Below are 14,164 nucleotides of genomic sequence, written 5' to 3' on the forward strand. Positions count from 1 at the left end.
TCTGGGTGTTGTGTATCTCTGGTCACAGGCTCCCAAGGAAGCACCTGTGGGGGACCATAGTTCATCTGCAGTGTGCTGCCATCTCCCCAGGAGCGGTAAAGGTCTGGAGGAGGCCTGGCCCATGAGGGCGAGTGACAAAGTGGCCATTTTCTGTAACAGTTTTATGAAGCCTATGTGTTTCCCCAGTATTTTGCATGGCTCCCCAATGGGAAAGAAAGGACTGTCTGCTCTCAGGGCAGGCTGGTAGACATAGGTATGAACGTCACCTTGCTGTCTGAGACTGAATGAGTCACAACCGCAAATCAATGGCAAATCCAAGAAGATAATGGCAAACCTGATCACCAGGCCAATGCCACCTAGAGCAGCCAAGGACCCAGAGGGAGACGGATTTCCCCACCTCTCAGCAGGGAAGCTGAGCCCAGACCCCAGCTGGAGAAGAAAGGACTGGGAGGGGAAGCTGGGGGGTGAAGCGCTGGCTGCTGGAGGAAGCTGGCAGCTCCCACCTGGGAACAGACCGAGGCGGGCAGGCAGACAGACAGACAGAGCCTGACCGCGGGGCTGGGCTCTGGGCTGAGCCGAATGGACTGTGCTTTAACCTTCAGCTCTCTGTGCTAAGCCACGGGCTGCCTCTGCTGGTGCCAGGTGACTAATAAACCGGCTGCCCTGGGGACGCTGCTCGAGGGTCACTGGAAATGCCGGCTGAGGGGCATCAGTCCTGAGGGGTGGCCAAGGCTCTGCCAGGAATCTGACACAGCTGGACTTGCTGGGCAGAGCTAAGGGGGAAGCAGGAGGGCTGGACCCCAGAGGGTGAGTCACAGCAGGCGGGAGGCCACGTGACCTGCCCTGGAGGAAGAGCGAGAGCCCTGGGGTCTGGCACTTCCTCCAAGAGACTGTTCCAAAGCCAAGGGCACAGCCCCGAGCCTGTGGATCTGTGACAAGGGGGCCACTTAGAGACCTGGCAGGGGAACAGCAGGGCAGTGAACCCTGCAACTATGTCAGGACAGGAGACTGGACCCCGCAGGCATCCCCTGGCACCTCACCGGTCCCCTGCCTTACCTGGGAGTTGCCAACCCTGGGGGAGCCCAGGGGATGAAGATACAGGATAGGAGAAAGAGACCCCTCGCATTTTGCCTACCTCCCAAACTCCCCATTCAGCCCCCCTGGTTACCAGGCCTCCCCCTACCTTCCCATATACCCTCCCCCGAGTACCAGAGGCCCACCAACACCTTCCCATCTCCCTTTCCCAGGTACCAGACCCGCCCCACCTTCCCATCTCAACTTCCCCGGTACCAGACTGCCCCCCTCACCTTCCCATCTCAACTCCCCCAGGTACCAGACTCCCCCCACCTTCCCATCTCCCCTCCCCTGAGTACCAGAGCCCCCTCCCACCCTTCCCATCTCCCTTTCCCAGGTACCAGACCCGCCCCATCTTCCCATCTCAACTCCCCTGGGTACCAGACTCCCACCACCTTTCCATCTCCCCTCCCCTGGGTACAAGACCGCCCCCCGCCACCTTCCCAGCTTCCTTCCCCAAGTACCAGACTCCTCCCACTTTCCCATCTCCCCTCCCCTGGGTACCAGACCCCCCCCACCTTCTCAGATCCCTTCCCTGAGTACCAGACTCCCTCCACCTTCCCATCTCCCCTCCCCTGGGTACCAGACTAGCCCCGCACCTTCCCATCTCCCTTCTCCTGAGTACCAGAGCCCCCCACCTTCCCACCCACCCCCCTGGGTACCAGACCCCTGCCACCTTCCCATCTCCCTTCCCCCGAGTACTAGACCCCCCCACCTTCCTCTCTCCCCTCCCCCCACTCACCTGGGTGATGCTGTCACGCATGGTGGGAGAGCGGCCGCGCCGCGTGGTGGTGGTGGCCATGGTGGTGGTGGTCTCCATGATGGTGGTGGACATGTCGGCCAGCAGGGTGGTGGCAGTGGTCTCGGTGGTCATGACGGAGGGCACCTCGCCCACCAACCGGAGGTTCCCCTCCACCCACACGTTGGGGTCACTCTCGGCCGCCAGGGACAGCACCTTGAGCCCGTTGTAGTAGAGCCCCGAGATCTGGCCCTGGAAAGGGCGGCCCTGATCCCGGCCCCCGATCTTGATGGCGGCCTGGCTGTTAAATATTGTCAGCTGTCGACCTGCCAAGAGGCGTGAGGGGGAGTCAGGGTGGGGAAGGGAGAAAGGGGAGGGATGAGGCCCATGGAGGGAAGGAGGGATGGAGTTGCAGGGTGGGGGTCGCAGGGAAGGGAAGAATAAACAGAGAAAGAAAGATCCTGAGTGAATGGCGGGCCGGGAGAGAGGCAGAGCTCAGCCAGCCAGCGGCTGCAGAAGGCAGGGATCCCTATGACAGCCCCCAGCCACTGCCCTGACTGGGGGCCACAGCGACGCCCCTCCACCACGTTCTCACTTCCTCCTCCCACTTCACTCCCTGCCAGCCACCCACCCCTGCACTGGCTCCTAACGCAGCTGCATATGGCTTCGGGCTGTCACATACCCCTCCCTCCCTCTACCCCCAACCACCCATCTTCTTCTATCCCCTCCATCCAACTCCCTCCATCCCCAAACACATCTCCTTCTTCCATCACCGCAACCCCCTTCCATCCAACCTCCTCCTTCCTTCCATACCCAACCAAACCCACTTCTTCCATGCTCTCCAACCTCTCCACCCGCTCCCTCCACTCCCTTCCATCCAACCCCCTCCATCCCTCCACCCCACCACACACCCCTTCTTCCATCTCCTCCCTCCATCCATTCATCCCCTCCTTCCATCCCCCCTCCATCTGCCCAGCTACCTCTTCCATCTATCCACCCACTCCATCTATCCACCCCCCAATCACCACCTCCTCCCTCCATCCCCCAACCACCCCCCATCCTCTCCCACATTCCTCCAAACATTATCCCTCTACACACTCCATGTATCTGTCTCCACACACATCCTTCCATCCTCCAACCCAATCGCCCACCTCTCCATTAACAGCCCCCCGCCCCTCCATCTGCCCCCACATCCCTCCATCTCCCACACCTCCACCCATCCAACATCCCTGAACTCCCCTCCATCTATCTCCCCATACCCCTACATCTATCTGCCCCCATCCCTCCACCGCCTCCATCCCTACCCCTGCTCCACCCATTCATCCCCATACTCACTCCTCTATCTATCTATCTACCTTCCCTCCCAAACTGCCCCCCTTTCCCTCCCAGACCCTTGGGACCCATTTCTGCATTCACAGACCCTGCATGGAACAGAGACAGTGAGCGGAGGAGGAGCGAGAGACGTGCAGGCACAGAGGTGCTGAACACAACACAGACATTTGAATTGTTAGATCCCCTTTGGCTGATAATGGGATATGGGGCCTTCCTCTCTAGGGGGCGCTAGCCCCAATCTGGCCCCACTGCAGGAGATGGAAGAGGAGAATGACTGGCTCATGGGGGTGGTGAATGGGACACAAGGCCCTTCCCCTCTCAGGGTGCTGGCTCCAGTCTGGCCAGCGAATGGGGAAGGAGTGTGTGCGGTGAAGGGGCAGGTTGGGGCATGAGCCGGTTGGCCCAGGAGTTCAGAGCTGTGCAGCCCCCCCCCCCCCCCATATCAGACACAAGGCTGCAGTGCAGCTGCCGGGGGCTGAGGGAAGGAGCCAAATGTACCTGCCCACCTAAGAGACTGTGGGCAGGTGTGTGAGGGGAGGGGCTGGAGAGTGGTACATGTCTATGGAGGAGGGTCTGGGCAGGTGTGTTTGGAGAGGGCATGGGAAGGGGTTAGGTGTCTATGGGGGGAGGGGCTGGGGAGGTGTGTGTGGGGAGCGGCTAGAGGGGGTATGTCTATGGTTGAGAGGCTAGGGAGGGGTATGTGGAGAAGGGCTGGTGAGGGGTACTGTCCATGGGAGGAGGGGCTGGGGAGGTGTGTGTGGGGAGGGGCTGGGGAGAGGTATGTGTCTATGGTGGAGGGGCTGGGGAGGTGTGTGTGGGGAGGGGCTCGAGAGGGGTATGTGTCCATGGAGGGAGGGTCTGGGAGGTGTGTCTGGGGAGAGGTACGTGTCCATGGGGGGAGGGGCTGGGGAGGTGTGTGTGGGGAGGGGATGGGGAAAGGTATGTGTGTATGTGGGAGGGACAGGGGAGGTGTGTGGGGAGGGGCTGGCGAAGGGTACATGTCTATGGGGGGTGGGCTGGGGAGGACACTGCAATACGGAGGTTCCTAGGGTTGGGTCTGGGACTGGAGATATTGGCTAGTGTCATTTGCTTGCAAATAGCTGGGAGCAGCTGACATGCCAGAGACTGTGCGTGAACAGCCCAGGAGAGGGGGTTCTCACAGCAGAGCAGGGTAAGGCTGGCTCCCAGAGTCAAGGATTGGAGAGGCCTAGCAGATCACCAGTCCAGATAACACCAGAGGGGAATGTCACAGGAGGTGTGTGCGTGGAGGAGCTGGAGAGGGGTATGTGTACATGGTGGGAGGAGCTGGGGAGGTGTGTGTGGGGAGGGGCTGGCAATGGGTATGTGTCTATGTGGGGAGGGGCTGTGGAGGTATGCGTGGGGAAGGGCTGGAGAGGGGTACCTGTCTATGGGGAGAGGGCCTGGGGAGGTGTGCGTGGGGAGGGGCTGGAGGGGGTATGTGTCTCTGAGGGGGAAGGGCTGGGGAAGTGTTCATAGGAAGGAACTGGAGAGGGGAAGGTGTCCATGGGATAGAGGCTGGTGAGGTGTGTGTGTGGAAGGGCTGGAGAGGGGTATGTGTCTATGGGGGGGAAAGGCTGGAGAAGTGTGGGGGGGAGGAGCTGGTGAGGGGGTATATGTCTATCAGAGCGGAGAGCTGAGGAAGTGTTTGTGGGGAAGGGCTAGGCCCTTGGGGTGTGGGGGTGCACAGCTGGCTGGAGGAGCAAGGGGGACCCATGAGTGTAAGTGGGATCCTGGCCTAGTTGCCCACACTGGGCTGGCACAGGCAGGTGCTAGCTGGGATGTGTTTTGGGGGCTGGGGTGATGGTGAGCACCAACAGCTGATCTAAATCTGGGGGCCGCATGTGGGGACTGAAGCTGTGCCATCAAACTGATCTGCCTTCCAACCTGTCCCTGGCCCCCCCGCCATTGGCCACATCCCAGCTGCCATCCAGGTGGCGCAGAGCAGTTTAGAAAAGCAAATCCTGGCCAACTCCCCCACCCCACCCGCCATCACTCTCTCTCCTCGCTCCCTCCCGCCTTCAAAGGCGCCTTTTAAAAAAAAAAGAAGAGAGGAGGATTGTTAAAGGGACCTTCTGTTGTGAGCAAAACCGACTCCAGATGGCTCCTACTGAACCGTTATCAGCTGGTTAACGCTCTGACTTTACCACAGCTTCTGCTTTGGATGAATACTCTGGAAATCGGCAGGTTTTTAACCCTCTGAGTTTCAGCTTCTTGGGTTTTTTTAGAAAACAGGATTATTTTTGTTTTAATTTTCTTTTGCTCGGGGTTAAGAAATCGGCACCCAACTGCCCAGACTCCTCCCATTCATTTGTTTTTCCCTGAGTTTGGGGGAGTTTAGCGCGTTAATTAGTTTTCACTCTCGTTAGATGGATTTTTTGGTTTGTTTGTTGCTTATTTAAAGAGCTTATTTGTTATGTGGTTTATTTGCCACCTGGATTTTTTTAAGGGCCTACACCCGGATGGCTGTGCACACACACAATACTGCCCTGTGTTAAATTTGTCTTGGATTCCTTCCCCCCACCCCAACCCCCTCTGATTGCTCTTGTGGGAGTTGTGAGGCCTGGCAACGTTGTGAGGCTTGTGAAGGCCGAGGGTTAACAAACTCATGCCACTTGCAAACAGAGCCTCACCAAACTTGTCATATTTGTGAACGCAGATGATCACCAATCTCGGGACGCTTGTGAAAAGGGGAAGCATCAGCTCATCTGTGAGACACAAGGATCTTGTGGTGGCAAATGCACATTTGTTGGGGCTTAGTTTAAATCCAGCTGACTTGCCAGCAGGAAAAGGGTTTGTTGGTGTGGGTGTGTCTCAGGGGAACGAGCCAGCCAGTCTAATGGAGCACCTGGTGCTACCACACTGGCTGAAAAGCCTCCAAGGAAGCATTATTCTGAGGCAAACCTGCTTGCTTCTCTGCTATCCTTCATCTCTTCCTCCGTTTGATCCCTCAGGGACGCTGGTACAGACTATCTGTCCCGGGATGCTTGCTCCTTATCCCACACGGGCAGAGCCCCTGTGCCCAGCGAGCCAGCCTGATCACCCAAAGATCAGCAGTGCCGAAAGTCAGGCCTCTGAGGAAGTGGGGCAGGGGCTCACTAGAGAGGGCCCTTCCCGCTCAGTCAGGGCTGATGGCAGAAGTTCAAGTGGCAAGCCATGAAGCTGAACAATGGTGGATCCCTGCTTGGAACCAGCCACCACAAGCTGGGGCATTTCTCCCAGTCTCTGGGCACCTGGTTTGAGTGCGGGTTGGGGCAGCACAGAGAGGTTCAGGCTGCAGCAGCAGAGCCGCCCAGGGCCCAGGCTAGAAACCAAGAGCAGGGAAGGTAGTGCTATCCGATTTAGTCCCACAAAGGGGTGGCCTGGGGGATCTAGGCTGCCCACAAAGGCGTCTCCCCACAAACCGACAGGCAGGGGGGCATGGAGTACTGCTCCGAGGGGAGAGGGCTGGTTTCTTCCCAGTGCCTTTCTCCCTGTAGCGCTGAGACCAAAGCCCACCCCAGGGTTTGCACTGCCAGCCTGGGCCCTGGTTAGTGCGGCAAGTTGAAAGGCCAAGCCTACTGTGAGTGCAGCAGGCACCAGGCTGGGATGGCTCGGTGCTGAAGGGATGGCTGAGCTGTTGCCTAGGGGTGTGTGTGGGGAGAGATGGGTCAGTCAGATGAATTGATTAGTGAATGAGATAATAAACAGAGAGGTGTGTATGGGGGATGGATGGAGTCTGTGTGGGTATGGATGGTTGCATGTGAGGACAGATGGATGGAAGGGTATGGGGGGACAGAAGGAAGGAAGGGCGTGTGTGGGGACAGATGGATGGATGGGGGCGTGGGGAGTGATGGATGAATTGGAGGGCAGGCGTGTGGACGGATGAAAGGAAGGAAGTGTGTGGGAACAGACAGATGGAAGGGTGTATGTGAGGATGGAGGGATGGAAGGGGGTGTGGGGGACAGAAGGAAGGAAGGGGGTGTGAGGGGACTGATGGATGGAAGGAAGGGTGTGTGTGAGGATGGATGGATGGGGGTGTGCGGATAGATGGGAGGGAGTGCAGGGGACGGCTGAATGGATGGGGGTGTGTGAGGATGGAAGGAAGGAAGTGGGTGTGGGGATGGACAGATGGATGGGTGTTTGTGGGGATGGATGTTTGGGGGTGTCTAGGGACGGATGGATGGGGGTCTGTTGGTATGGATGGATGGGATGTGTGAGGATGGAAGAAAGAGGGTGTCAGGGACAAATGGATGGGGGTGTGGGGGGATGGATGGAAGGAAGGAAGGGGGTGCAGGGAACGGATGGATGGATGGCGGTTTGTGGGGATGAAGGAAGGGGGTGTGGGGGATGAATGGATGGATGGGGGTGTGTGAGGATGGAAGGATGTGGGTGTGGGGATGGAAGGAAGGGGGCATAGGGGATGGATAGATAGATGGGGGTTTGTGGGGATGGAAGGAAGAGGGTGTGTGGGACAGATGGATGGGTGTGTGTGGGGATGGAAGGAAGGGGGTGCTGGGGATGGATGGATGGGGTGTGTAGGGATGGAAGGAAGGAGGTGTGGGGGACAGATGGATGGTTGGGGATGTGTAGGGATGGAAGGAAGAGGGTGTCAGACAAATGGATGGATGGGGGTGTGTGGGGATGGAAGGAAGGATGGATGGGGGTGCGGGGGATGGATGGATGGGGGTGTGTGCGGATGGAAGGAAGGAAGGGGGTGTGGGGGATGAATGGATGGGGGTGTGGGGGATGAATGGAAGGATGTGGGTGTGGGGATGGATGGAAGGACTGGGGCATGGATGGATGGATGGATGGGGGTGTGTGGGGATGGAAGGAAGGAAGGATGGGGGTGCGGGGGATGGATGGATGGGGGTGTGTGCGGATGGAAGGAAGGAAGGGGTGTGGGGGATGAATGGATGGATGGGGGTGTGGGGGATGGATGGAAGGACTGGGGCATGGATGGATGGATGGGGGTGTGTGGGGATGGAAGGAAGGAAGAGGGTGTGGGAGACAGATGGATGAGGGTGTGTGAGGATGGATGGAAGGAAGAGGGTGTGGGGGATGGATAGATGGGGGTGGGGGGAACAGATGGAAGGAAGGAAGGGGGTTTGGGGCATGGATAGATGGAAGGGGGTGTGTAGGGATGGAAGGCGGTTTGGGGGGTGGACGGATGGATGGGGGTGTGTGGGGATGGAAAGAAGGAAGGAGGTGTGGGGGACCGATGGATGGATGGATATGGGGGTGTGGGGATGGAAGAAAGGAAGGGGGTGTGTGGGGCTGGACAGCTGGAGATAGAAAACACCACTGCAGGTGTTGCATGCATGGCAGGAGGAGTTGCCAGCACCTCATAGCCTGGCAGGGGAAGCTCCCTCAAAGCTCCCTGCCCCACCTCGATGTTCAGCAGTGAATTTGCACAGAAGCAGCCTCCTGTGAGCTCTTGGGCTGAAACAGGTCGAGAAGGGTGCGGACAACGTGCAGATCTCAAGCCTGGACTGTTTGGAGCTTTCGGGGATGAGGTTTGGGGCCACTTCTGACCTGAGCTGGGCTGATTGGCTCTGCCCTTGGCCACAGCTGTACAAATGGACCCATGCTAATCTTAAAAGGAGGAGCTGGCAGGGAAGGAGGCACATCGCCTCTCCAGATGAGAGTTGTCTGACTGCATTATAACAGGCTGGGCTCTTCCCAAGGGGTGAGCAGCTTGGGACCCTGTTATGTGAGTGCCCTGAGAGATGCCTGTACTTATGCAGCTAGGTAATGTGCCAGTAGGTGGCGCTCAAGTACCCACTGCATTGTTCACATTGCCGAGTGATTGAAGTTGTTCTAAGTGGGGTGCCGGGAGGAAGAGGGTTGCTGCTTTGATGTGGCTGAGCGAGGGCCCACTCAAGGACCGCGGGTGTGCTCTCCTTCCATAGGACTGCCAAGCTCTGCTTCAGCACTTTCAAAGTGCCTTACATGTTACAGATGGGGAAACTGAGGCACGGAAAGGCAGACTCGCCCAAAGTCGCCTGGCAGCAGAGCCAGGAATAGAACCCAGGTGTCCTAAGCACCAGCTCTGCACTCTCCATCAGGCCACAGCTGGGGTGGGAGCCCAAGAAGACACTTGGTTAATGGGATTCCTAGCTGCCCCAGGGTTCATGTGTCATCTGTCGGCTGGCAGGTTAGAGGATCAAACAGCTGACTGGAGAGGAACAGAGTGTTTGGGCGCTCAGTGATTTTTTGCGGGGGGATCAGAGCATGTTACTTTAACCCTTCCAGATCCAGCACCGAACCGAAGGGACAATATTTAAAAACAGCAGGATTTTCCATCCTGCAAAACAATGTGAGATTTTGACTATTTTTGCCATCCCCTATCAGACCAAAAAGCCAAAATTTCCAACTTTTCCCTGAATGAGATACCCTCAAAGTTGCTTACAATGGCACTCAACAAGCTGGTTGATGAAATGGCGTTTGGCTGAGCGGCTCCAGGGAGCAGGGGATCAGCCCTGATCCAGAGGAAATTTTCCACGTTAGGAGCCCAACCCTGAAAGATGCTGCTGCCCCTCTTGTTCTGAGGGGGTGTGGCCAGTGTGCCAATCTAGGGCAAACTCCTTTTCCTCACACCCATCCCACGCTCACAGTGACACCAGGTGACTGCTAGCCCCCACCTGACTGACCTTTAAATCCCTGGCCCCTCCAGTACAGCCCATTAGAGCTTTAACCCTTTGAGCACTGGTGCTGAGTCTTACAAGTAGGCATGGTGGGACACTGCGACAGCATGGCAGGTGACGACCTCCTTCATGGCCACCCCTCACTGGCCCCAGAGTGACAGCCAGGGTCTCGAATGTTGGGAGCTTGACTCAAGGGGCTTCTCCAAAAGAGCTCAAAGCCCGTTGGGGGAGCAGGGAAAATCTTTATTTCAGATCTAAAGGGGATCTGAGCTTTGGAAGAATCCTGCTCTGATCTGTGGGTGCCGATCCCTTGGAAATCCCAGTTTCCATCACAAGGCTGTTCATTGCTTAAAGAGCCCATGAAATCTCCTGCTGCAGCGACCATCTGCAAATTCAGGAGGCACCCGAACTCCTGTGGCAGCTTTAGAAGGTTGGGGCCTTTGTGTTTGTGAGATGGCCTTTTCAAATTCACCCCGTCTCCAGCACACGTCACCCCTAAAGGCAAATCTCTTATGCTCAGTCATCAAAGGGCTAAAGAGACACTGCTGGTCAGATCACCTCCTGAGACACAGCTCTCAGCTGTGGTGTTTTCAGCCAAGGCTATTGAGACTCTTGATTTCCATTCTTTTAGAGGGGAATCTGGATGTCTCGACACCCTCGGGCATCTCTGCAACGCTCAGCATTGGTGTTAAAAATAAACCCAAGCTAAAAAAAAAAACCTTGCTGGAGTATTTATGGGATAATTATTATTTTTGAAGGATTCCACTGCAAACAGTGGGCTCAATTTGTCTTTCGCCTACACTAGTATAAAAGAGGATTAAGATCTCAGCTGTGACAACTCTCGGATTATCATCATATCTGGTGTTTTTCCTGAAAGCCCCAGCTCCAGGAATCATGGGATTAGGTGAGAATTTCTGTTCTCTTTAAAAAAAAATTTTTTTTAACACTTCCTGTTTTATTTATTTCCTAGTTTTCCTCCACAGATCTCAAAGTGTTTTACAAAGAAGGGTTTTATCCCCATTTTACAGAAGGGGAAACTGAGGCACAGCAAGCCAGCGGCAGAGCCTGGAGGAGAACCCAGACGCTCTGAGTCCCAGTCCAGTACTCTGCCCAGTAGGACACGCTTCCTTGTTGAGGATCGGGGGGTGGGGGGAAAGCTGGAAAATGTGAGTCCTAGAAAGTTAAAACGCAGAAGGCAAACAAACAAGAATCCCAAATTTCTCCTTTTAAAAAATGTGATGATTTCTAAGCCAATCTCATGATTTCTGACCCCCCTCCGAGCTGGCAATACTGCATTTTGGCACTGCAATAAGCAGCCGTATTTTGAAAAGAACTGAGAATATTGGACTCAGATTGGGAGCTCTATGAGGCAGGGACTGTCTCTTGGCTGTGTGTTTGTACACTGCCTAGTGCAGTAGCATCCTGGTCCAGGACCAGGGGCTTTTAGGTACTACAGCAGTACAAATCATTCATAGGCTGATGGCTTTCAAGGCCAGAAGGGACCATTAGATCATCTCTGCTGTCTTGTCTAACCCAGGCAGAGAATGTCGCCAAGCTAACACTGCAAAGATCCCAATCACTTGGGTTTGACTAAAGCATCTTCCAGAGAGGCAGCCAGTGCGGACTGGAGATGGAGACTCCACCCCTGCCCGGGGGTGTTTGTTCCAATGGGATTCCTGATCACTGCGAATGAAGTTAACGGCATTTCACTGGTGTAAGTGAGAGGAAAACTGGGCCCAAGATAAAAGATAACCCAGTGAGCTGACTCTGTTGCTCTTTGTTGCAGCCTGGGACTAACCCTGAAGGTGAAAGTGACTAAAAACAAAAGTGAAACTAACTAGAGATCTAGGCTTGAAACTGACCAGTCTCTTTTCATTGATTGAAGTGCCAAGTAAAAAAAAAAAGTTAACCCTAAGGCATCAATGATGAAATCAGATATAAGAAATATAGCTCCTCCCTCCTCCCTGGCAACAGTTAAAAATGCTCTGAAGAAGTGGGAGATTTAATCTTTCTTTAGATGCTACAGTGTCCATTTAAGCACAGATCTGATGAACCCCCTCTTGCCCTATTTCTTTTTAAAAACAATCCATCCCAAAGGCTTTTAAAATAATAATAATAATAATAAAAAAGTGTGGTTTAATCCTAAAGGGTGAAATTCACCCTTGCTTATGCATCACTTAAATCCAATTGAGTGGAGCAGAAGTCTTATGCTGGATTTCTGCACCAGGGTGAATTTTGCTCACAAAGCAACTCTAATTGGCAGAAGTTTCCATTCCACTTGGACTGGTAACCTCAGCTGGTGTAAATTGCCATAACTCCATTTACATCAGCTGAGGATCAGAGTTTAAAACTGGATAAATTCTTCCAGACTCAGATCTCTTGTGGTGGGGTGGGGTGGGGTGGGGTGTTCATCTCATGTTAATGTGTTGCAAGTGTCTGTGTTTGTGTGTGGTGGGGGGACAAGGTAAGAGAGATTTTTTTAAAATCAGTTTAAAATTCCAAATATAATCCAGATGAAGGTAAGAAATTTAGCATCCAAAGTGGAAAATCAACACATAAAAGCCCATATTACTCAAAGGGTTAAATCTTGTTTTGTTATTTTTTGGTTCATCCAGGTGTATATAAATACAGATATATAAATCTCTCGGTTTTTGTTTTAAATAAATTAGCTTGTTAAAGTCCCTTTAACTGATTTTTTTGGTTGTTGGTTGTTTAAACAATCAAGTTACAGACATTAAAAGATACATTTAGATGCTTATCCCAGTTAGAAAAACGTGCTAAGAATTGGTTATTAAAATACATTTTGAATTTATCGGTTTAAAATCCATTACAAGACTGGTTTAGCGTTCGTTTGTGTTAAAAGCATATTATTAGCTGGTTAAAAGAGATTTAAAATTACTTTTTTTGTTTTGCTTTTTCCCCAACTGAGTTTAAGCATTAAAGGTACAGAGCTCAGCCTGGAGACAGAACAGGGTGTGACCCTGTGCTATGAAAAGTCAAGTCAGTTACAAAGCTGGTGAAAAAATACCCAGAGTTCTAGGAAGGGATAGGGATTCTGGCTATTTGAAGATACAGGGTGAAATGGGTGGCTCCATTAAAGTCAACAGCAAAATGCCCTTCACTGTCTCCCTAACCAAGACAGATGGTGTAGTCTAGTGGGTAGGGCACAAGAGTGGGACCTAGGACTCCTGGGTTCTATTCCTGGCTCTGTCGCTGACTGTGGGCAAGTCTCTGAGCCTCTGATTCTCATTAGCCTACTTAGACTGCAAGTCTTTGGGAGAGGGAGCATGCGTCCTGCAGCACCTGGCACAATGGGGCCCTGATCTCAGTCAGGCTCTCCAGGAGCCAGTGAAAAATAACAACTCTCAATAATATCTGTCATTCCCGACCCCTGCATTGTAGGTGTGAGAACCTCCCTGTATCGCACCCCCCACCATTCTGTGGGAGAAATAGCAAACCCTCTCTGTCACCCTTTCAGCACCCCTCCCTGTGTCTCTCTGAGTCAGGCTCGGCTCCATCTGTTTGCTGATCTGCTGTATTTATTCTTCTGCAACTCACAACTGCCTGGAATCCTAAAGAGTTATGTTTGCTAAAAATAATCTGTATCAATGAGTCCCACAGGCTAACCCCGCCGACCTCCTCCAGGAGCAGTGAGTCCCACAGGTTAACTCTACAGACTTCTGCAGGAGCTGTGAATCAGGCTAACCCCAGTCTCCCTTCATCTATAGAAAACTAATAATGTTACATAAGTCTGTAACCCAAACCCAAGATACCTAGAGCTGGGGAAAGGATGGGCTGCATCTGTCATAACCGACCGAGCTATATAAAGTTCTCGGTGACCAATGAAATCATGCATCCACCCTCCTTTACCATCCAAATCCCACCACCAATTTTTAACTAAGCTCCCAGGACAAGATGCTTCTAAAGAGGGGGTGGAGGAGAGGGTTGGGACGGCAGCGGGAGAGCTCTGCACCTTTAAATCTTTTTTATTAATTAATTGCAATTAATTATCGTTAATTACCTTTGTCGAGTAGCCACTCATCTACTACTCGACCGAGCCGATACGGAATTCTCTGCCTAGCAATCGCCAGCCGCTCATTATCACTGTTCCCTTTAAAGAGTTTAGAGAAGAGATTTGTACACGGTTAAAAGAAAAAAAAATAAAAAGATAAAATCAAATAAGAGACAGAGAGAGACATATAACACCATCTGGAAGGTCAAAGGTCAGAGGTTAGCATGTTTAGAGAGGTCAAATAGCGGTTAAGCGTTGGATCAAAATTAACTGGCTTGGGGGGGGTTTGGTTGATGGTTTAGTCGATTTAGCACAGAGAGCTATTTACACAGTTTAGTAGAGTTTAGGTGTTAGGTGCGCGGT

General features: G+C 53.5%; 1 protein-coding gene across 29 annotated transcripts in view; it reads right to left on the reverse strand.

Moving 5' to 3' along the window:
* NRXN2 (neurexin 2) overlaps window positions 1-14,164 on the reverse strand; it is a 274,548-nt gene that overhangs the window by 22,825 nt on the left and 237,559 nt on the right. For 20 of the 29 annotated variants that reach the window (XM_073351968.1, XM_073351963.1, XM_073351962.1 and 17 more), the window contains 2 exons: window positions 13,811-13,900; window positions 1,817-2,139 (listed from right to left, as the gene is read on the reverse strand). In XM_073351968.1, coding sequence (XP_073208069.1) covers window positions 1,817-2,139; window positions 13,811-13,900 — 413 coding nt within the window. The remainder of the gene's footprint in view (window positions 1-1,816; window positions 2,140-13,810; window positions 13,901-14,164) is intronic. The other 9 variants (XM_073351981.1, XM_073351970.1, XM_073351971.1 and 6 more) reach the window with 1 other exon arrangement.

This window comes from Lepidochelys kempii, chromosome 7 (genome assembly GCF_965140265.1).
Source record: "Lepidochelys kempii isolate rLepKem1 chromosome 7, rLepKem1.hap2, whole genome shotgun sequence".
NCBI classification, from domain to species: Eukaryota; Metazoa; Chordata; order Testudines; family Cheloniidae; genus Lepidochelys; species Lepidochelys kempii.